Below are 24,359 nucleotides of genomic sequence, written 5' to 3' on the forward strand. Positions count from 1 at the left end.
CCACACCACCACACCCGTCCCTAACTTTACCCTTAAACTAACCCACACCACCAGACCTGTCCTTAACTTTACCCTTAAACTAACCCACACCACCACACCTGTCCCTAACTTTACCCTTAAACTAACCCATACCACCAGACCTGTCCCTAACTTTACCCTTAAACTAACCCACACCACCACACCTGACCCAAACTCTACCCTTAAACTAACCCATACCACCAGACCTGTCCCTAACTTTACCCTTAAACTAACCCATACCACCAGACCTGTCCCTAACTTTACCCTTAAACTAACCCACACCACCACACCTGTCCCTAACTTTACCCTTAAACTAACCCACACCACCACACCTGTCCCTAACTTTACCCTTAAACTAACCCATACCACCACACCTGTCCCTAACTTTACCCTTAAACTAACCCACACCACCACACCTGTCCCTAACTTTACCCTTAAACTAACCCACACCACCACACCTGTCCCTAACTTTACCCTTAAACTAACCCACACCACCACACCTGTCCCTAACTTTACCCTTAAACTAACCCACACCACCACACCTGTCCCTAACTTTACCCTTAAACTAACCCACACCACCACACCTGTCCCTAACTTTACCCTTAAACTAACCCACACCACCACACCTGTCCCTAACTTTACCCTTAAACTAACCCACACCACCACACCTGTCCCTAACTTTACCCTTAAACTAACCCACACCACCACACCTGACCCTAACTTTACCCTTAAACTAACCCACACCACCACACCTGTCCCTAACTTTACCCTTAAACTAACCCACACCACCACACCTGTCCCTAACTTTACCCTTAAACTAACCCACACCACCACACCTAGGCTTGGGCGGTATCCAAATTTTGATACCGTCAAACCTCCTCCCTATTTTACCTCGGTATACGGTATTACCGTGAATAATTAAAACATTATGATGTAAGGCTCAGACAGCGTCAACAAACTGTTGGCTTGGCTTATATATATATATATATATATATATATAATATAGGCCTATATTTTTATTTTATTTTTTACATTTGAGCCCCTGCCCCTGAGAAACTCTCTGCACGTTTTATGCTTACCGTTATGAGACAATTGTCAGACAATTGACTTTTTTTTTTGTGAGTCCCATGTCCACTTGATTTTTGTGGAGTTCATGCTTATTGCTTACATTGCCAGCAGTGTGACAAAAGGCTTCGGCAATATTACAGCATAGTCCGAGGGTGCGCTCGGTTTTTCATCCACGCAGCAGTGAGGATGGTGGTTTCGGATATGCGTCCTTAGGTTCAAGGTATTTCCATCTCTCGCGGTCATCTTTTTGTTGCACAATTTGCAAATTGCCTCGTCTGTATTTACCGTCAAAACCCAAAATACTTCCAAACTGCAGAAGTTGTGTTCTTTTTCGATAATAACTCAGTCACTCGCCGTCTTTTCCCCTCTCTCTCTCTCTCTTTCTCATCCGCGCTGTCACAACAAGGCATACACATATTTAGGCATTTAATAAATAAATAGTATTTAATATGTAAATAGTTTAATTAGTTCAACGTATTAAATATTTAATAATTAATTGTTGATCAGCAATATGTAAGTTGATCTGTTTTTTGTTTTTTTTGACGGTTTGACGGTATTGAAACTGATACCGTTGCTATTTTTAGATCCCGCGGTATACCATTTTACCGTATTACCGCCCAAGCCTAACCACACCTGACCCTAACTTTACCCTTAAACTAACCCACACCACCACACCTGTCCCTAACTTTACCCTTAAACTAACCCACACCACCACACCTGTCCCTAACTTTACCCTTAAACTGACCCACACCACCACACCTGTCCCTAACTTTACCCTTAAACTAACCCACACCACCACACCTGACCCTAACTTTACCCTTAAACTAACCCACACCACCACACCTGTCCCTAACTTTACCCTTAAACTAACCCAGACCACCACACCTGACCCTAACTTTACCCTTAAACTAACCCACACCACCACACCTGTCCCTAACTTTACCCTTAAACTAACCCACACCACCACACCTGTCCCTACCTTTACCCTTAAACTAACCCACACCACCAGACCTGTCCCTAACTTTACCCTTAAACTAACCCACACCACCACACCTGTCCCTAACTTTACCCTTAAACTGACCCACACCACCACACCTGTCCCTAACTTTACCCTTAAACTAACCCACACCACCACACCTGTCCCTAACTTTACCCTTTAACCCACACCACCACACCTGTAACTAACCTTACCCATATCCATATCCATACATTGTACTTATATTTTGTACCCACTTATAATGGGAACTTATTTTTATATTGTATATATAAAAATTTAAATGTATCATTATATTTATATATTATGTTTATATCTTATATAAATGAAAATATATTTCAAACATATTCTATTTTTTGCGTTTGATTTTATATAAAATAGGCTATACCACATTAACGTAAACTTTAAACAGTTGTTTAATAGAATTTTAATACATTTAATTTAATAAACCAACCCTGTAGTAAGACCAATTTTGTATATTCAAGTGAATAAAATATGTTACAAATAAAAGGTAGCCTGGAAAAAACCCAGACAACTTCTGGCAAATTTAGATTTGCTCAGTTACTACTGAGAATGGTGTGGTTTTAACCAGGCTAAATAAAAATGTGCTTCAGCTAATCATTTTTAATCTGATACAAACAAACCATACAGTTCACATTATTAAGTGCCTCATATTATAAGTAAATCTTATATATATATATATATATATATATATATATATATATATATATATATATATATATATATATATATATATATAAACCTAAAATATTAATTTTGAAAATGTTAACGCCGTGTCTACTTGTGTATTGGACATACAGGATGTTTCACTGCTTCAGTCTGAGTCACTGTTCCTCCTCTAAAAGAGCTAAGAGTGGTTGATCAAGTGTTTCCAATCAATCCAGATTGATTTTTAGTTATCCTCCGTCACTGATTGTTTTCATCCAGTGCACTGGTCAATATTGACCAGATGTTGATTACAGAGGAGCCGTTTCCCGGACCCCTGGCGTTACAGAAGTCGCAGACACCCGCTGCAGTCCAGCGCATCGCTCTCTGCTGGGGGAAGGGAGGACGGGACGTCCCTGAATATGCAGGTTGTGTTTGGTCTTGTTGTGAATTTACAGCACAGTTTCTATCAAGGCCTCTTCCCTTATATAAACTGAAGCCGCAGCTGCGACGGCACACATTTCACGCTCAACCCCAACAGTTGCGCACAAGGAGCTTGAACAAGAGCCAAGTAAATTCAAAACACTCAGAGAGAGGGTAGAGTGAATCATGGAAAAAGTGATGGACTTCTGGTGGGATTTGTCTTTGGCACAAACAAGATTTGCAATGTGAACTTTAGGATAGGCTACACACAACTTTTCCCACAAAAGTAACATTTATTCACATGGCATTTTACACAATACATTGCTTTAAAGCAAGCACATTTACAGTATTAAACATGAAAGCTAGTATCACTTTCAATTTGTTTTACATCTTACTCTTTTACTCTTCTCTTTAATTCTTAAGCCTCTCTCAACAATTTATGGAGTTTGAATTTCACTCTTTCACTTTAATTATTTATGATCTGATTAAGACAAGGACACCAGGTTCTTCTCAAAGTAACTTCATTGTGCAACTTTACCCCACTTAGTGATGTATTTTACCAGGAGTTGATCTGTAGGGAGTCAGTAAACTCTGAACAAACGTCCAGTAAGACAGGTTAACTCTGAACTTGAGTCAAACAAGGAGACCAGTTTAATGCTTTTGTCCTAGACTATCACTACTTGTAAAACAGCATTCAAAGAAATCCTTCAACCGTCGTTGAGTGTTTTGTTTAAGAGGACATTTTGACTTTCCTTTAGCCTGAGATAAGTCTGAAGCGCTTCAGTCCAAAGTAAATTGATTTTTAGTGGCTAATATCATGAGTCAGATCCAACAGTGCGTAAAGGACAAGGTCCAGCCTCGCGAGCTGATCTTTGTCTCCTGCAGGTTCAGCTTTCCTCACATCTGTTTTGCTGCTTAAAGGGTTGGCTAGTAAACTTCCTCTTCCTGAACGCATATTCACAACCCCCTTAGGAAAAAAAAAATTACGGACCACTGTCTGAATCCACCCCCAACGCCTCTGTCATCACCGGAGGAGCGGCTTCAACAACTATTCGACTCCAGCTGGGCAAAAACTCAGAAATGGTCAAATTGCATCACCCTGCCCCCAACTGAAACCACATGTACTGCTACACCCATCCAAACTACGTACAAAGAAGCCTTCACTCCCAGAATACACCCAACTGGATGCAGGCATTTAAAATGATGAAATAGGGTGTGTCTTACTCAAACAGCACACTACCATACTATTTAATAAGTATGCTGTGTATTGTGCACAAAAGTTTAGACGTGATTAAAATTTAAACTGGTTAATTATTGGGGTTGTCTCAAACAATAGCGATTTAAATTAGACACTAAACCCAAATAAGTTGGCGAAACTCAAAAATTGTTAGGTAACTTGAGGTTTTAAGTAAAGAAGTTTAAGTAAGCAGAACTTGCTGATTTTTATCTTGTACTCAACATCAAATATTTGCAACCCAGGCTCATTGGAAATACGTGACTCAGCCTACATTTTTGCTACACCCGAATTATGTACCTCCAGGTACGTTTACCTGCACTTTTTGGGTGAAACGTCCACTGGAGGCGCTAAGTGGTAATATCTTTTCTCCATTCCCAGACTGATCTCATGAAATGGCGTATATATGACACGCCAATTCGTATTCCATTTTGGCGTGCTATCAAGACGCATAATCGCCTTTTAGCGTGTTTATCAACGCCGTTTCATTCTACCCCCTACACTGCCCCTACCCCTAAACCTACCCGTCACACACACACACACACACACACCCCTAAACCTACCCATCACAAGAAACATTCTGCATTTTTACATTTTCAAAAAAACTATTTAGTATGTTTATAAATCCATTTACCTTGTGGACAAACACACATATTCAGACACATTTTTAACGCGTAACTCAATCCCTTTCCTAAATCTACCCATTTGTGTATTATAAAAAACAGGAAATAACAGGCAGATACGACTGCAGGCATAATTTATTCAGAAAGTACAAATATCCCAAGTGTTCTGAGGCCAAACGATTGATTTGTGTGAAGAAAATCCCCAAAAGCGATCAGTAACGTCGAGTCCATCCGCCAAAGATTAATAATACATTTCAAATATTGCCACCGGAAGAAACGTCACGTCAGCTTTGACAGCATTGGCTGTCGTGTGTCTCGTGACCAATTCCATCAATACGTCAGCTCTGATTGTAAAATGCCATTGGCTCTCGTGTGTCTCGTGACCGATCGCGCCATTCAACTTGTGTGTATCATTTGAATTAGAAATATGAATGAACGAGTGCGTGTGTGTTCTGTTCGCAAAGGAGCGCGATCATCATTTCAACGACTAAAACATTAAGATCAACTCTGTTCTTCACATGAAGATATCGTATGACTTCAGAAGACTTGGAATGCAACATGAGTTAATACTTTTATACTGTTTTTTGGTCCGTTTTTGCAATAAATACATGTGACTGTACATTTATTTGCCTGTTACTGTTACGTGTTTTATATTGTTGAGAGTTGGTAGGAGTGGAGTTAGTTGCTCCAAAATATAAAATTAGGCTATAAATATTCATTCTGTGAGATCAGGTTGGCGCGTGTATGTTTACACGAAGTCATGATGTCATGTTGTGCATCTGGAATGGAGAAAAGATATTACCACTTAGCGCCTCCGGTGGACGTTTTACCCAAAAAGTGCAGGTAAACGTACCTGGAGCTTCATAATTCGGGTGTTGCAAAAATGTAAGCAGTCACGTATTTCCAATGAGCCTGGGTTGCAAATTTGAGTAAGCTAATTCCTACGTAACTTAAAATTATGTAATCTCAATTTAAATATTTTTAGTAGTGGAAACTTGGCTTGCTTATAACTAGCTAATTCAATAAATACTACCTTGCTAATTTGTAACACAATGCTTTGATAGCATTAGCAATGAATGAGTACAGCATAATAAAACATTTATCATGTAACTCTTCTCAAACTAAGCTCATGCTCCACTCATCACTGTGATGGAAACCCTCTAAAAACCAAACGTAACAAAAAAATTCATATAAATTAACAGCAAAACATTAAACAGTAATAAATATCCCAATTAACATTAGTCTTGCACAAAAAAAAAACAGGACATAACACTTATTTTTAGCATTTACTCTCCCTTTTGAGTGTCATGGCAAAGCATGCTGGAAAAATAGAGATCCCACCCCAGTGTCAGTAAAATCTAAGTTTTTCTAAATTAAAATAAGTTCATAAAACTCAAAACAATAAAACAATTCAGATGAATTAAACTGTCAGTTTTGTGAACTCAAAAGAAAAAGACACCTTTAAATACTCATCAAAGTGAATTTGAGTTATTTGAGTTGGCTTTACTTGAACCGGTTATTTATTTTGAGCGTTAGGTTTAATAGTGATGGTATTTAAATGAAGTATAGACTGCGCACTATGCAGTGCATAGTCCATATGGTGAAGGAGCTGATCCCAAACAGGCACTTAGAAGTGATTATTTCTATCCTTGAACCTTTGGAAACCTCACGTCTGTCCTCCTCAGAGAGAGCGGTCTCTTATATTCCTCTTAGAGAGCAGTCGACACCCAGCAATCATCTTATCACACACTCAAGAGTGTCAGATGTAATTGCACATCGCCCATGACCGATGGAGGAATGGTATAATAATATGGTGATGGTGTACAGTCATAACCACCATGCGTGAATTCATCAAATTTGCAATGAAATGGAAATGACTGTTGCTAATGCATCTTGAAGATGACAACTTTGTTATATCACATCTTGATAACTTCACCCACTCTTGACCTGCTGCTCAATGGGATTCAGTTGCTTCTTCATTCTTCATGGTGCATTCACCTTAACTGACCTTGGAAATGCTTGCTGTAGAGATTTTTGGGTCTAAGAAGACATTCCAGAAAAGCGGTTCTTTGCCAAATATGGAGTTCAAGCAAGTTCAAAGGAGACATTTTCAGAGAGCTGCTTATATGAACACATACTTAATATGTGTTTTGGGGTGGGCGCCAGGCTCTGTAGGAACTCCTGCATGCAACTCTTATTCACATCCAGACGTTTTCTCACCCAGGTCCAGACAGAGCTGTTGTTGAGTAACAAAAGTGGAAAATGTAGGACAAGGCATTCCAGAACGACTTTGTCAGTCCTGACACGCATGCTTTCTCTTGTTCTCTCCTTTTTGCATTTGTGTGTTCATTTAGCTATTTTCTTTTCTCTGTGTGTGTTTGTCTGTTTTTTGACTTGGCTAACCTCTGGATCTGAGTCAGTCTTTAATTAATCCCATACGCTGGCTTCTCTTCATTTTGATCCCCATCTCCACCGCTTTCCTAGTTTGCTCTGTTTGCCTGTTTAGCTCATTTCTCTTACATGTTTGCTGGATGCTCTATTCCAAAACCTTGTGAGTTGCCTACCTGGACAGCATTTTAAGGCATCAATGTCCTCAAACCCTTTACATTTCCCAGACCCATTGTCTGTTGTTAATAGTGTGTGATGTATGAAGCATGGCTCTCAAACATGGCTTTCAAAGCAGCTTTCTGTTGGTGAATGTGGCGAAGACCATTGCGAAATCTGCATGTGGAAAACATTCGCCTTTGCACAGATTCCAGTGTTGATTCCTATTAAAATGACTGGATTTCACCCCTGAAAATTCACAAACAACAGTAAAAATGAACTATAAAGTTGAACATGTAATACAGTTAATGTGATAGTGTGTGTGGAGGCAGGCGGCCGACACAAGCGCTCTAGAATGTTTCATGTTTCTCCAGTTCCTAAGCTATTTTTCTCCGGTCGTTATGACCAATTAATCGCCTTTATATTCTTTTAGGCTAAAGTTGTGGCTACCTACTAATCTTCTCTCACAAGTGCTTGTCAATGTGGGCATCTGTTGTTGTTCCGTCTCTTTAGTTTAGTTTTGTACAGTGAAACAACGGCCTGGGACAGTGTTGCCACTTTGTGGAAAATTCAATGCATGTATGCATCCTGCGCGTACAACTGAAAAAATCGGACAAAGTGCGTACTATTCTGGTGACCAAATTTGTGTCACTTGCACTGTACATGGACCTTCACATATGCGTAAAAACTGAAGGATGCTTTGGGCTTAAAGGCAAGGTTGGCGATTTGTTCCAGAATTTTTTTTTGTTATGCTTGCTGAATATCTTTTCACATCCTGATTGCAATCATTAAATTAAGTGGTTATGTGTATTTAGTCTGTGGAAGGTGTAGGACCATAAAGTGCTCATCCAATCATTGAATTTATTCTGATAATATAAGAGGTCCTACCTGGCTATCAACGTATGTATTTCCATAACTCTGTGCACCTTGCTTGGGCAGACAACACATTTTTATGCTTATCATAGTCATACAAACACTGTGTGTGGGGCCCTTTTTGTGCAATGTGCAAAGTTACTGCACATTACTTTGAAGAGCATAACAAATAATCACTAATGGCCATCTTTTCAGTTAGGGTTAGAAGGAAGTTGCATATTTAGACATCAGGCTAGGTTTTGCAAAGAAGCTCAGCAGCTCTTTTCCCCCCTTTAACAGAGCCTCAGTTTTGTTTTCTCCCACTATGAACATGACCCCTCAACAGACATAATATTGACAGGCCGTTCTGTTTATATTTAGTGTTAGCCAAACTGATCTATCTGCTAGGCAGCCTTGAAAAGTACACTGTGCACTATGCACTTATACATGTATGCATTTTAGCTACTACTAGATTCTGCCCAAAAGACTCTGTGGCAAGCATGACGAGGCCGAGGGATTATGAGAACAGGGCCGGTGGGGAGTGATAATGAGCGGCCCCTGCACGCCGCAGCCGTTTCATATTTCACCGAAAGCTTAGGCGAATAAAAGGAGGAGCGACGGCAGTGAAAGAAGAGAGAGGACCAGGCCTGGATTTATGTTGTGTTTTATTTACTTTTTGTTGTGTGTGTGCGCACCAGTCGTACGTGAGGGGCTACATGCGTTTTTACTTTCAGTTTGTTTTATTGATTAAAATAAAAATGCCTCCTTATTCCCTGAACTAAGAACTGCGTTACAAACTCATGGTTCGCCATTAACTGTAATGCATTCTTGGACATGTTCTAATGTGTGTCGGAAACGTTCAAAAACTTGCGCTACCGAATAATAAAAACAAAAAGATCAATTCAGTATTACAAATTTGTGAAAAACAGCACAGCAAAAGAATATATGATGGAATACATACGCTGTAAAAAATGATTTAGAAAAAAAAGTCACCTGGTTGCCTTAAAATTGAGTTCATTGAAATTTAAAAATTTAAATTAATACAATGAATTTTTTTTGATATTCGACAACCTTTATTAAAATATTATTTAAAGATATTGTAAGCATATTGGGTAATTGTGTGTTTTATTTTTGATGACGCAGTAAAACATGCCAAATAGTGCTATTTTCATGATTTATAAAATGTTTTATGTGGTTCAGTAATATTTTGAGTTTCTATTTATTTAACACATTTTCTTCATTGTATCAACTCAAAATTTTAATTTCAATAAACTCAATATTTTAAGGCAACCAGGTTACTTACTTTTTTAAGTTAAACCAACAAACATTTTTACAGTGTAGTATTCGAAAAACTGTGCGAAATACCCGGATGACCACCTACTAACGGCAAGATTCCTAAGTGTGCATTTGATGGACACTTTACTATCCCATGAGGCCACAGAAGAGGATTTGTGAATGGTAGCGAAGCGACACACCTGACCCGTTGGTCACAAAGCAAGTTTCAAACCAAATGTGCCTACGATAAAGTATGCGATTTCAGACAATATTGGTCTATTATGTGCTGTATTACTGTCATCAGCAGCACCAAGCATCATATCCTGCTGTATCAGTTTGTGCTAGTCAAAGCAGCATTGTTTGATCTTATAATCTGCCTTTGTTGGCTGAACCCAAAGACTTGCATATTGCACCATGCGTGACTGTCCTATGGATCCTGCTGGTTGTTCACATGAGCAGATGCACATAAAGGAGACAACAGTTGTTTGAATGTCTGCATCTCAGAGCTGCATTGACCCTCTTCATCCTGTGGATGAGCAGCCTGGACTCTGACTCATCTATGCAGATGGAGACGAGTCTGTTGTGATAGAATAGCTTCAAATTCAATTGCTGTAACTTTGCAGAGACACGATTTGTAAGCAAGTCTTGTGGCTAAACCTTTGAAACGATTGTGAATTTGAATGCTTATCCCAGTGTTTCATTGTAAGTGCATTAAACATGTTTTTTGTTTGTTGTGGTGATCCACAGCGAGTCAAAAATGCAGAATGTGTTGAATTCAGAACATTCCTTCAAACAGCCCCTGAGGAGAAAAGTTGAGATGTTCTGCGGCTGTTAGAATATGGAGGAAATAGATCGAGTTAGCACAAGTGCTGCTTTTTAAGCGATTTTAAGTGATAAAATGAATGTCTGGAAGGCTTTCAGCCCGTCCAAACCTGTTTGAGGAGCAGGGGATAATGTTGAGGTGCAGTAAGTAGGCCTGGAATGCACCGATAAGAATGCCAAGAAACGAGCCATCTTATTGGACAGGAGAAAGCGTGATCCCCTCTGATTGGTGGAGCGGGTTACCTTGTGGGCACTTGCTTTCATGTTTAGTCTGTTTCTCCAGGCTACGGGGTCTGATCTTCAAAGAAACTTGCTGATGTTTTATGACTTGCAATTAAGGTCTATTTAAAAAGCTGTGGTTTAACAGGCACTTATTTTCAACTCAAATTCCTGTTCTTCCTGTGCAGCACTTCACTGAGCTCCTAGATGATCTGTCCCAAGAGGCTTTGTTGGGGCAATTGTTAAGCGACCCGTTCCTGTCCGGGCGTGGAGATGCTATGGACACAGAGGAGGAACTGACCCCTACATCTCCAGTGCCGCCACACATTCAGGCTGAACACAGTTACTCGCTGTGTGGAGACTCACGCCCGCAGTCGCCCCTTTCCCATCTGCCTGGAGAACCTGGCAGTGATGCAGGTAAGATTTTCCAGAATGCAAAATTAGTTTAATTTAGTCTTAAAATGCCCATATTATGCTCACTTACAAGTTTTATTTTTGGGGTCTGTTGAAATGCATATGATTTTAAAGATGCACAAAAAATGCATTATTTTTCTCATACTGTACATTTCTGCAGCACCTCTTTTCACCCATTGCCATGAAATGCTCTGTTTTAGTTCATGTCTCTTTAAAGCCCAACTTTCTGAAAAGCCCAGTCTGCTCTGATTGGTCAACTGCTTTGGGCCGTGTGTCCGAAATGTAACTCCACTTATCATAAACAATGAGGGAGGGCCAAAACCACTGGTAGGCAGATATTATTAATAAAATAGTTTAAAAAATAAAAATGGTTAATTATTAAAGGACTGTTTAAAATAAACTTTTTTATTATTTTATTTTTTAATTATTATTCTTTACATTTAATTTAAATGAAAACATTTAAATTATTTAAAACTAAAATCCATATTACATATCCATTATTACATTTTTGGGTAAGTACAATTGTAATAAAAAAAACACTTTATTTTAATGTGCTTGTTACATATAGTTTCTTTAGTAATTAATAAACATTATTCATATTAACATGCAACTGACCCTACAGTAAACCAAACCCTAAACCTATAGTAAGTACATGTAATGAAGTAATATAACTCAGTACTTAAATTTATAATTACACTGTAACAGTGACACATTAAAATAAAGTGTAACCAAAAAACTAAAACCAGTGTGTAACAAATGTGCAATTGTGTAACATAATGAAGTCTCAGAAATAATGGCAGGCCTACAAACGAGGCATTTAGAGTGTTTTCTGTTGGAGAGATGGTGTGGACTTTGTGCTTTGTAACTTTGCAGATAGCTTACATGCTCAAACAGCTTATACTACACAGGTCAAATCAAATAACAGCACAATAGGTGCCCTTTAAAAATCGCTATGTAACTTTCTTGTGCTCATAATTTATATAATGGAATCCATTTTCCAAATCGTATTTAAGACTTATCCTGAATCACTGTGGTACACCTTATATTAAGCGTTTATATTCAGACTATTTTAGTCAGATTCAGGTCGGCATGCTGCAGAGTAATCCAGGCTACACTGTTCTTCCGCAAGATGCGTGCCGTTTTGTTTATTAACCACTAGAACGCCAAAAGTTGCGTAGTGTTACTTGAAATGCAATCATCTGTAATTGAACTCCTGTTTTATTAGGTGATTCAGACAATGACGAGTGGCCCATGGAGCAGGAAGATAAAGGGCTGAAGATGGAACCTCTCCTGTGTGACCCGCCCGTCCTGCTGCCCACCCTGACCCTCGCTCTGACCCCCGAGGGTCCCGCCTCTGAGCCTGTGACTGACACCAGCGACCCCACCCTCTCTCGGACCCTCCCTCAGGCCGCACAGGTTAAGCCCCTCAACGTGAGCATGATGACACCCATATAGTCAGTGCTTGAATGAGCGTGATTTGACCGAAGTGCGTTTTTGCAGGTGAAGGAGGACAGTGAGAGTTTCAGCCCTCAGATTAAGCTGGAGCCACACGAGGTGGATCAGTTCTTAAACCTCTCACCCAAAGGTAAAACACTGTTTCAGCCATTTTGTGCTATTGCACAGAAAATTAAGTTCATTGTTAATAGTAACAAGTCCATTTAAGCACAAGATATAATGTACCCTGAAAAAAAAATATTTTGAAAAAGTTTGGAGATTGACAATTACGTATTGGCTCAATAAATTACTTCCAAATAATTACCCCCATGCAAAAAATATGTATTCTACTAATCATATCTTAAGGTCTACACTTAAAATGAAAAATGTATATTCACGGAACATATTTAATTTTGCTCAATCAAGTCGAAGTGACTGAACAAGTACTACATCTAAAAAACGTAAAATGCGCCTGAGGAAAACCGTCGGTATGGAGAATTCGGTAACACGTTATTTCACAGTGTCCTTGTTACATATATTACATGTACTTACCATAGTCATAACAATAAATGATAAAACTTACCCTAATCCTACACTAACCCTATAGTAAGTACATGTAGTTACTAAATAGTACTCAGTACTTAAATCTATAATTACACTGTAACAATGACACCTTAAAATAAAGTGTAACGGAGAATTCAAATGCGGATGCACGGGAGGAGCCGAGCCGGAGCCGAACGGGAGGAGACGAACCAGCTGCTGCTGAAGACCGAAACAAACATTCCCAAGAGGATACAAATATTCATCGTCACAAGTTTCAAGATGTCATGGTGAGTATCGAACACTGAAATGATTCTCTGAAGTTTTGCCTTAGGACCTGATATGCAGTTTAAAAGGCATTTTGTAGAATAGCGAGTACCTCATAATTATCTCTTGTTACTTCTGTGTTAAAATACTGTTTAATTGACTGAGATGTGTTCATTCGTGTGATATGTGTGCCATGCGACCGCCGAACAAAGTGCTGTTAGATCGCAGTTGGCGTCAACCTCTTTTGTGGCTTATTGCCTTTTAATGTCAAAAACAATGTTAAAGCCTTTTAATGTCAAACTTTTTTTTCTTATTCATCCATTATTTTTTTACATGTCAGTCACTTTAAGCAGTTTTAAAAGCTGGGAATATTTACATACCATGATATAAACGATAAAGCATGTGATGCAGAGGAACTTTGTCATTAATGTTAGTTTTTCTTTTTATTCACAGGTGTTTAACCTCTGCAGTGCCGCCGTGGAAAGTTTTCTTCACCACATGAAGACATCCTGTTATGCAGAAGACTTCTTGAATGTATCCGTTGCTTTTTCCTTATTTAAAATAAGATTTTTTTAAACAAATATCATGTGCTAGAATTGCCTTAATAAAGTGATGTAATAAAATGTCATCTGTGTTCTGTATTTTACTTTTGTATTTAGTTTTTCCATACATTTGTTATTTTGGGACATTGAGCCCATGTTTACAGACTATTGCCACAATTGATAAGGTTCAATTCATAGATATTTAATTAGGCTAATTAAAAATATTTAGATAGTCACTGGAGACACTAAGTTGGAGAGATCTGATTTTTTTTTTAAGTGTACAGTTACACATTTTTTAAGAATTTAAGTGAAATAATTTAATTATATAAATAATGTATTTAGTAATCATTTATTATGAGGAAAGACATTCCATTTGTGCTTAACAAGAATGTAAAATAAGTAAATGCTCATGAAATAATTTAAAAAAAGTTTAAGTTTATTTATTAATTGTATTTATTTGAAAATAACAAGACATTGCATGTGTACGTGTTTTTTTTTTAATTATTTAATTTGAATAATTTACGTATTACACGTACAGGTGCTGATCATATAATTAGAATATCATCAAAAAGTTTATTTATTTCACTAATTCCATTCAAAAAGTGATACTTGTATATTATTTTCATTCATTACACACAGACTGATATATTTCAAATGTTTATTTCTTTTAATTTTGATGATTATAACTGACAGCTAAGGAAAATCCCAAATTCAGTATCTCAGAAAATTAGAATATTGTGAAAAGGTTCAATATTGAAGACATCTGGTGCCACACTCTAATCAGCTAATTAACTCAAATCGCCTGCAACGGCCTTTACATGATCTCCAAGTCTAGTTCTGTAGGCTACACAATCATGGGGAAGACTGCTGACTTGACTGTTGTCCAAAAGACGACCATTGACATCTTGCACGAGGAGGGCAAGATACAAAAGGTCATTGCAAAAGAGGCTAACTGTTCACATAGCTCTGTGTCCAAGAACATTAATAGAGAGATGAAGGGAAGGAAAAGATGTGGTAGAAAAAAGTGTACATGCAATAGGGATAACCTTCCCCTGGAGAGGATTGTGAAACAAGACCCATTCATAAATGTGGGGGAGATTCACAAAGAGTGCACTGCAGCTGGAGTCAGTGCTTCAAAAACCACTACGCACAGATAACCCTTGTGTCAAGCCACTCTTGAACAACATACAGCTTCAGAAGCACCTCGTCTGGGCTAAAGACAAAACGGACTGGACTGCTGCTGAGTGGTCCAAAGTTATATCCTCTGATGAAAGTACATTTTGCATTTCCTTTAGAAATCAGGGTCCCAAAGTCTGGAGGAGGAGAGGAGAGGCACACAATCCACGTTGCTTGAGGTCCAGTGTAAAGTTTCCACAGTCAGTGATGGTTTGGGGTGCCATGTCATCTGCTGGTGTTGGTCCACAGTTTTCTGAGGTCCAAGGTCAACGCAGCCGAATGCCAGGACGTTTTAGAGCACTTCATGCTTATCCAACTTTATGGAGATGCAGATTTCCTTTTCCAACAGGACTTGGCACCTGCACACAATGCCAAAGCAACCAGTACCTGGTTAAGGACCATGTTCTAAATTGGCCAGCAAACTCGCGTGACCTTAACCTCACGGAAAATCGATGGGGTATCATGAAGAGGAAGATGCGATATGCCAGACCCAACAATGCAGAAGATCTGAAGGCCACTATCAGATCAACCTAGGCTCTCATAACACCTGAGCAGAGCCACAGACTGATGGACTCCACGCCACGCCACATTGCTGCAGTAATTCAGGCAAAAGGAGCCCCAACTAAGTATTGAGTGCTGTACATGCTCATACTTTTCATGTTCATACTTTTCAGTTGGCCAAGATTTCTAAAAATCCTTTCTTTGTATTGGTCTTAAATGGTATTCTAATTTTCTGAGATACTGAATTTGGTATTTTCCTTAATTGTCAGTTATAATCATCAAAATTAAAAGAAATAAACATTTAAAATATATCAGTTTGTCTGAGTTAATGAATATAATATACACGTTTCACTTTTTGAATGGAATTAGTGAAATAATCAACTTTTTGATGATATTCTAATTATATGACCAGCACCTGCACTTTCTAAAAAACATTAGACAAAATATTGATCATTTAATAATTTATTTAATGATTATATTATTTAAGAAGAAGGAGATTTTAGAGTGATACAAGAGACACAAATGTGGCACAGCTATCCAGAAAATTTGGATATTACAAATATTTGACCTCAGAAGGCTGTGATTGACCATTCAGAATCGATCTGTGATGCTTTTCTCCAGGCCTGGAGTCTCTGCACATGCCGCCCACTCCTCCCAGCTCTCACGGCAGCGACTCGGAGGGCAGTCAGAGCCCTGTGCACCCCTGCGCCCCCGCCAGCCCCACACAGACACCCGCTGTCCTCAAGGTGGCGCCAAGAGCCCCTTCTTCCCTCTCCAACTCTCCTCTGCTGACGGCACCCCATGTGAGCACCACAAAATCTCACTAATTCACAAGACGTGTTAGATTTTATGAAAGAAGATGGTCAAGTGACCTCCTCTTGTGTCTTCTGACAGAAACTGCAGGGCTCAGGTCCTCTCCTGCTCACTGAGGAGGAGAAACGCACACTCATTGCTGAAGGATACCCGGTGCCCAACAAGCTGCCGCTGTCCAAGGCCGAGGAGAAGGCGTTGAAGAAGATTCGTAGAAAGATCAAGAACAAGGTACTAAGACGATGCATACTTCAAATCTAAGTACTGAGTTTAATTTTCGACACACTAACACTTTTCCCTGTCAGATTTCAGCACAAGAGAGCCGCAGGAAAAAGAAAGAGTACATGGATGCTTTAGAAAAAAAGTAAGTCTGATCAATGAACATTTTCCACGCTTAGAACTGTTTTAAGATCAAGGCTTTCACGTCACTCAGTGACTCTTAAACTCAATGCACAAGTCAAAACGGACTCCGTTTACATTTTAAATACATAATGTGAATGATTCATCAGTGCAGATTATTCCTAGTTCTATTCATAAAAGTATAAAGAATATCTTGCTCCTCTTCTGAAACCAGTCTTTTGTTTTTTTCTCTTAAAAAAAGAAAAGAAAAGTAAAATGGGTTGCAAATCTAGTTTCATGCTACATGGATTTACAAGTTAAATATTTTTAGTAGCTGCACAAAACCAAACACTGGATATAAAAAGATGGTGCACTGATATTACCATGAATGGGAGAAAGTGCAACATGCAACATGGTGGAATAAGTCCCGCCTTCTAAATAAAACAGCCAATCGCTGATTGGTAAAGTCATGGCATTACTGCATCTGCCCTTAGAACGGTTTGCTTTAGAAACAGTGTTTTGCGACACTTGCTCATGTGTTTTGGCTGGTCCAGCCTAAAAGGTATGCTTTGTAACGCTATTTTAGCATAAGAAACAACATTTATGAGACATGATATAAAATATGTTATTTAATTGTGAATTCAGCAAGCAGATTCCGGACTTGGTCTTGGATGCCTGAAATAGTTTCCCATAGATGTTGCAAAAATGGCTGCAGTGTGAAGGACTTTGATGAAACTCATGTGACATTGCAATACCCTCTCCATCCACAGGGTGGAGACATGCTCCAGCGAGAACAATGAGTTGCGCAGGAAAGTTGAAACACTCGAGTGCACCAACAAGTAAGACCCTCAAACCTTTCTATTTATACACACCCCACCTGAAGGTCATAATTCAATAATTCCCTAGTACTTTATTCTTGAATATTGTTTCCTTTGTAGTGATTAATTATACATCTTATTCAAACTAATTTGTATTGATTATGTAAATGTGCATCTCTCAGGTCTCTGCTGCAGCAGCTGCACTCGCTGCAGGCGGTGGTGGCAGGAAAGGTCCCGCGGTCCTGTCGGGTGACGGGCACCCAAACCTCCACGTGCCTCATGGTGAGAGCTTCCTGCTCCTTCTCTGTCACCGCCCTGCTGGACGCTCAGTTCCTCTGCTCCGTGGACTGATGCACCTTGTTATAGATGTGTGTGTGTGTGTGTGTGTGTGTGTGTGTGTGTGTGTGTGTGTGTGTGTGTGTGAGTGTGTGTGTGTGTGTGTGTGTGTGTGTGTGTGTGTGTGTGTGTGTGTGTGTGTGTGTGTGTGTGTGTGTGTGTGTGTGTGTCCTTGTTTATATTACATTGTTACATTATATTACAATTTTTCAAAAGGCTTATAAATCATACAGGTTTTTTTGAGAAAGTAAAAATGCAGAATGTTTCCTGAGTTGGTAGGTTTAGGGGCAGGGGCAGTGTAGGGGGATAGAAAATACACTTTGTACGGTATAAAACCCATTACGCCTATGGAGAGTACCCACAGAGATAGTGAAACCAGACATGTCTGTGTCTGTGTGTGTGAGAATGAGAAGAGGAAGACAAATGCAATCAGAAACATTGTTATATTTAAACGAAGTTTTATTTTTTGTTCTTGTGCAGGTGGTGGTCCTGTGTTTCTCTGTGTTCTTGGGGAGTTTCTACCAAGGCCTGAGCCCCTGCTCCTCTATCACCAAAACAGGCCTGACCAGAGAGATCTCCATACAGGAGTCATACACTGCTACAGGTGCGCATCATTTACTTTAAATAAATTTGCAAAGTATATTAAATTATTTATTATCAATAAAATTCAATAATCATCTGAACATTTTAATTATTTTTTACAGTGATGTGCAAATCTTATATGAATAATTTTAAAGCTATTTATTTGTTGACTAAAGTTTAGATTTTTTTAATCTTTATTCCTGAAGTAGTAGAGCTGATATTATACCGAAGCCAACAGTTTAAAATCGATCCAGCCCTAATATGCACACGCCGCTCGTGTCTATTGCAATCCCTCCTGTAATTCGCTCATTATTCTCTGTCTCTTGCTGACTAATGAATGGAGGAATGACTGTATTCGGATCCATATTAAGAGGCTGTAGTCGGCTGCGCCCCACTCTTGAGCTTCTGAGAGTCATTATCAGTGGTTGAGTGGGGCAGTAATTATCATGCCTTTAAAAGCAGAACGATCGGTTCATCATCGCTGATCTCTGATCTCTCTCCATCAAGTTTCTCCCACGCATGTTATTCAGTTAATGCAACGCTTGAACAAAACGCCACTGTCTAAAGACTAGCACTAATAAAAGAGATGTCCTCTTTTGATTTCAAGCCTTGGTATTAATATCCATCTCAGGTGATCCGATCACAAATGCTCAGCTGAGACACTTTAGCATTCCCATCTGGTATTAAAGTCCCTGTGAAATCAAAAATTGATGTTTTTGGCTTTTAGTATATGAATAAGCTTGTGTGCTCCAAAACAAAATTTGCATTAAGAAGAAATAAGCATTCAAAACCCACTATATATGGGATAGGGAACAATTCAGACATTGTAATCAGAGTCAGCACAGACCACAAACCGTATCGGACCAGTGGGCCTTTAACAGCTCAGATGCATCTCCATTTGTGATGAGAAACATAAAAATGTTTGTTCATGTCCACAGTGAAGTCCCGGAACCTGCTGAGCATTCAGGAGCACGGGGGTCTGGATGACCCCCATTTTATCGGATTGGGCGGGGAATATCCCGAATGGGACCGACAGGCTGATGTCATGGCGGCTTGGCGCTTAGAACAGCAGCTCAAACAAGAACAGGCGGAGCTGAGTGAAGCGGAGCCCCTCCCACTTTTACTCAACACCAATGAAACGCACTCGCAAAAGGCGATTCTCATAGACCTCCATTCTCACAGGTAACGCACTTCCCTTGATGGCCGCTTGATTTGATGAGCTGTGAAGTCCTTGTAAGGCAAGATATTTCACTCGGCGGCCATCTTAGATAGGCCTCTCAGGCATTTACAGCGTGTATCTCTTTAAATGGGGAAATATTGAATTATTTTTCCACCATATTGCATGTTGCACTTTCTCCCATTCACAGTAATACGAGTGCATAGATGTGTGTACATCTTTGGTGTGGCTGTAATGCATCTGTTTTATTTCGGCAGGTCAAACGAGACCGCTAAAGTCATACAGTTGGAGAGGACCGTCAACGAGACATCGTGAGATCCGGCTGGTCCTTCTCCATGTCCCCTCTTCCTCTCCCCTGCAGTGACGGGGCGATAGGCTCTGTATTTATATAGATATACTTTAAGGATTGTTTTACTTAGATGTCCTTTTTTTGTTTTGTTTTTTTATAAATACGAAAAAACCCAAAAATGTATTTTTATTCCATTCCAGCAGTATATCAAATTTTGATACTTCAAGTACACTGTTTTGCATTATTTTCATTTATATTTTTTAATAAGCTTTGAAATTTTGTTGTAATATTTTTCCTTGTTTCTTTTTTGCCTATTTGCCCCATGCTACTGAGAATATGTGTAGTAATAATATATTGAATGTGCATATTTTTGCATATTCACACGATGATGCATCATGTAGCATGGCGATCAAAGAAGATTTTCAAAATGACGTTCTCTTCAGGCATCCAAAGATTCATGAATAATAACTGAATTCAAATAATAGGCGGTGTTTACAGTATGAAGACGGCAAATTTCCAAAGCATTTAACAAAAAAAAAGATCTGTCTGAATATGTAAATATTTGCAGTATCCTCTATTGTAATATGGAGGAAGTATGTTGGGAGAGATATGAATTAATGTGATTGATATCAGTGGAGATGTTTGTCATTGAGGGCAATAAAAGAGGGACAATATGGACATGACATGAAAAGGACGGACGCTCTCCAGCCCATAGTCCCTCGTATGACGTTGCCCTCTTTTATTTGGTTTAAGGTCTTTAAAGGACAGATGGCTCTCTTTGTCTCTGGCTGGCCACCATCCAAACCCCGTCTGCGCTCTTCTGGGAGTAAAGGATGCTCGTTCTCTTGCCCAGATATGAACGGTTGTGACAACCTGAGTCCTGAGCGATCTGCATCCGGGCATGTGGTGGACTCCCTTGCACTGTGTCCCCTTAGAATCGATCTGTTATTTATTGTGTTTTTTTAGCATGCCTGTGGTCCTTTTATCCTGGAAACAAGAGTATTTTGAAGGAGATGGTTTTGTCCTGATGTGATGCATTCAGATGCTTGGTGTGTTTCCTCTGTATTTGGTGTAATGAGTGTTATATGACTGCAGTCTTAATTATGTTACACTTTCTTTGCGTCACGATACAATTTCAGGCTCTTAAAATTATCTTTCTGAAATCACTGCCTTGTTTTTGTCCTGTTTTCTGCAAAGCAAATAAATATTTTCCTTAGTAAATGCATTATAAATCATGTGTCTGAGCCGTCATTTTGCTGCTTTTATCTATGTCTAAATTAAAATATTAAATTAACCAGATTTATCGGTGTGTATTACCAGGACGTTGAGTGGAATAAAGTATCTCTAGAGAAATGTTTTTATGTAATCATATGACTCCTCTGATGCATGACTATTAATTATTTTCATTAAGACTGGATCTGCTCTACAATTTCCCTGTCCTTGAGGGTTTTCTGCAAAAGAAAGGTGTCTTCTCCACATCAGAGAGCTCAGACGATCCTCTTCATACCTTAAATCACATTAGCCAAATTGTATTAGAAGAAAAATGCATGTTCTCTTCAGACTCTCGTGACTTCTTGTTTCATATCTTGCCGTTAGACTCATGTTGCTCACTTTACAGAGCACTGAAGGTCTGTAGTGCCATGGTTTTTGGTCTTTTTATGAGCAAAAATTGTGTTAACCTTTACATAAATCATGTGCTGTGTTGTGTGTGCTGATATCGTCGTTGTCAGGCGGAAATTCTTTTCAGGAAATGGAAAAGTAACTTCTAAAACACTTTTATGTATCATTATATTCTTCTTTGTATATTGGATTATTTTTTTATTTACCAAAATCAACCTCAAATGAAGTTAAAACATCTTGTAACATCTTGCGTTCTTCAGTCACATGAAATGTGGCCAGTATATGATTTAATGTTATCATATTATAATAATAACACTAGCATCCAGTGCTTTTCTGTCAAATCAAATACTTGGTACCTGGCAAATATAATATTAATAAATTAATTAATGTTATACATTTGCCGTTGTAAATGTTAGGGGGCGTGGCCAATATTATAGCTAGTATAGCCTACGATTTAATGTGATAATATTATAATAATACTAGCATCTAGTGATTTTCTGTCAAATCAAATACTTGGGGCTTGGCCAATATATTATTAATATACAAATTAATGTGATACATTTGTCGTTGTAACAAATATTAGGGGGCGTGGCCACGAAAATGCCTATTATTTAATGTGCTAATATAATAACAATAGCATCTAGTGATTTTCTGTCAAATTAAATACTTGGGGTCTGACCATAAACGAAGAAATAAACGAATTAATGTGATACATTTGCTATCGTAACAATGGTAGGGGGCGTGGCCTGCCACTATGATAATAATTTATAGCCTATGATTTAATGTGATAATATTATAATAATAGCCTACAAGCATCGGTGATTTTCTGTCAAATCAAACACTTGGGGCCTGACCGATATTATATTAATATAGGAATTATTGTGTGTGGTGATAATAATAGCTCTGCCGACGTAACAAATGTTCGGGGGCGTGGTCAATGTGACAATATGTTAATATTATGATAATATTAATAATACAAATATGAATTGTTTATTGTAGTTTTTAAATAAAAAAAATACAAGCGGCATAAATCTAAATTACCTATATTTATTTATTAATATTTCCGACCGCAGTGGTGTCTCTTCCTGCCTGAACAAAGAGGTTTGTAATCATAATCAACCTCGTGTAAACACGGCTCCTGCGTCTCTCCTCAGTCAGTTGGGCTCTCAGGCTCTATTGCAGTCACAGTGGACACGTCAGAGATCACCACGCATTTACACGCGTGTGCGCGCCTGAGTGTGTCCAGTCGGAGACCCTGTCCTACTTTTAATGCCTGATGCCGCTGCGCGTGGAGGATGAGGAGGCAAATCCCAGAATGTCCTCGCGGATGGATGCAGCTGTTGTTGTAGTTCCGCTGGATAGATTCGTGCGTGCGCGCGAGTGAATCTATCGATAGATAGATAGATAGATAGATAGATAGATAGATAGATAGATAGATAGATAGATAGATAGACGGATAGATAGATAGATAGATAGATAGATATTATTCATCCCATGAGGGACATCGAAGGACACATTTGGAAGGACTTATAAGCACCGGAGGAGAGAGGGGGTCCACTCAGTGCCGACCGGAGCATGATGGACCCCCTGTCCAATATACGCGCTTCACAGGCGGAGCGCAGCAGCAGAGGAGCTGCCGGTGGAGACTCAGCGGACGATCAGACTCGCGGCTGCGGGAGAAACGCGGCGATAGGCGGCAGCGAAAGTCTGAACAGCTTCGCCGACATGGAAGACTCGCTAGAGGATAAGCTCAAAGGTCTGGCGTTCAGGAAACAGATCTCATATCGGTAAATATGCAGTTTAATTCATACCTACGCGTTTGTGTACAGCAATGCATATTTGTGCATGTATTTCTCCACCATATGGAGCAGTAAAACATGTCAGATGGTTTGTTTGCGTTGCGCGTTTGTGTTTAACAATGCAAACCAAATTTGCTGTGCAATGCAACACCCACCCAGATAAAAAATAATAATAAATAGCCAATACATCGTGGTTTGTGCTAGGATGTCTATGTGAAAGGAACCACTGGAGATTGTGTGTATTAGTATGAGAACAGCAAGTGCATTAGGGGTAGTGTTGGCAAATGAATTGCAGTATGTGGTAAACGTTTTGTTGCACACCATCATGTGCATGATATTTGTATGTTGTCGTTTGGCCTGCTATTGATTTGATAGCATGATTCAATTGTGTTTTCCTCTTGCACCCTTGGGCAATCAGACAGGCACTTGTATTGAATTATTTAATTGACATTTGACCAGTATAGACAGAGCGATGCATGGCTGTCTGGTGATGCATTTGACATCCGCCATGGTAGAGAGACAGATTCCCCAATTTTTTGGTGCATATTCATATTTATATTAAAGGGTTAGTTCACCCTAAAATGACAATTCTGTCATCATTACTCACTCACATTTCATTCCAAACCCATATGACCGTTGTTCATCTTCGGAACACAGATGAAGATATTTTAAATGACATCTGAGAGATTTCTGCCTCTCCATTGACAGCTATGGAAATACCAAAGGGTTCATAAAGAGATCATAAAACAAATATGAACTGAGCAGTTAACTCCAAATATTCTGAAGTGACAAAAGTGGTAGTTGCGTAGGCTGTCAATGGAGAGGCAGAAATCTTGATTTGTGTTTCGAAGATGAACAAAAGTCTTACGGGTTTGGATGCATATGAGGGTAAGTAGTTGGTGACTTTTTCGTTTTTGGTTGAACTAACCCTTTAAAGGTCATTTCGGCACTATCTAGTGCATCCTAAAGGCCTCTTT

General features: G+C 39.1%; 2 protein-coding genes across 12 annotated transcripts in view; both read left to right on the top strand.

Moving 5' to 3' along the window:
* The window catches only part of creb3l2 (cAMP responsive element binding protein 3-like 2), a 28,102-nt gene extending 7,871 nt beyond the window's left edge, over positions 1 to 20,231 (top strand). Inside the window, exons 2-12 of one of the 2 annotated variants that reach the window (XM_067427381.1) lie at positions 10,927 to 11,155; positions 12,378 to 12,583; positions 12,653 to 12,737; positions 16,234 to 16,415; positions 16,507 to 16,653; positions 16,728 to 16,786; positions 17,532 to 17,600; positions 17,762 to 17,861; positions 18,396 to 18,519; positions 19,436 to 19,679; positions 19,932 to 20,231. In XM_067427381.1, the coding sequence (XP_067283482.1) occupies positions 10,927 to 11,155; positions 12,378 to 12,583; positions 12,653 to 12,737; positions 16,234 to 16,415; positions 16,507 to 16,653; positions 16,728 to 16,786; positions 17,532 to 17,600; positions 17,762 to 17,861; positions 18,396 to 18,519; positions 19,436 to 19,679; positions 19,932 to 19,989 (1,503 nt within the window). In that variant the 3' untranslated portion in view covers positions 19,990 to 20,231. The remainder of the gene's footprint in view (positions 1 to 10,926; positions 11,156 to 12,377; positions 12,584 to 12,652; positions 12,738 to 16,233; positions 16,416 to 16,506; positions 16,654 to 16,727; positions 16,787 to 17,531; positions 17,601 to 17,761; positions 17,862 to 18,395; positions 18,520 to 19,435; positions 19,680 to 19,931) is intronic. The other variant, XM_067427382.1, reaches the window with a different exon arrangement.
* Positions 20,232 to 22,672: 2,441 nt separating this feature from the next.
* Positions 22,673 to 24,359, top strand: part of dgki (diacylglycerol kinase, iota) — a 57,187-nt gene continuing 55,500 nt past the window's right edge. For 4 of the 10 annotated variants that reach the window (XM_067428512.1, XM_067428513.1, XM_067428516.1 and 1 more), the window contains exon 1: positions 22,676 to 23,370. In XM_067428512.1, coding sequence (XP_067284613.1) covers positions 23,159 to 23,370 — 212 coding nt within the window. In that variant the 5' untranslated portion in view covers positions 22,676 to 23,158. Of the gene's footprint in view, positions 23,371 to 24,359 lie in introns of all 10 variants that reach the window. The other 6 variants (XM_067428514.1, XM_067428515.1, XM_067428518.1 and 3 more) reach the window with 4 other exon arrangements.

The sequence above is a fragment of the Pseudorasbora parva genome, chromosome 20 (genome assembly GCF_024679245.1).
Source record: "Pseudorasbora parva isolate DD20220531a chromosome 20, ASM2467924v1, whole genome shotgun sequence".
In the NCBI taxonomy this organism is placed as follows: Eukaryota; Metazoa; Chordata; class Actinopteri; order Cypriniformes; family Gobionidae; genus Pseudorasbora; species Pseudorasbora parva.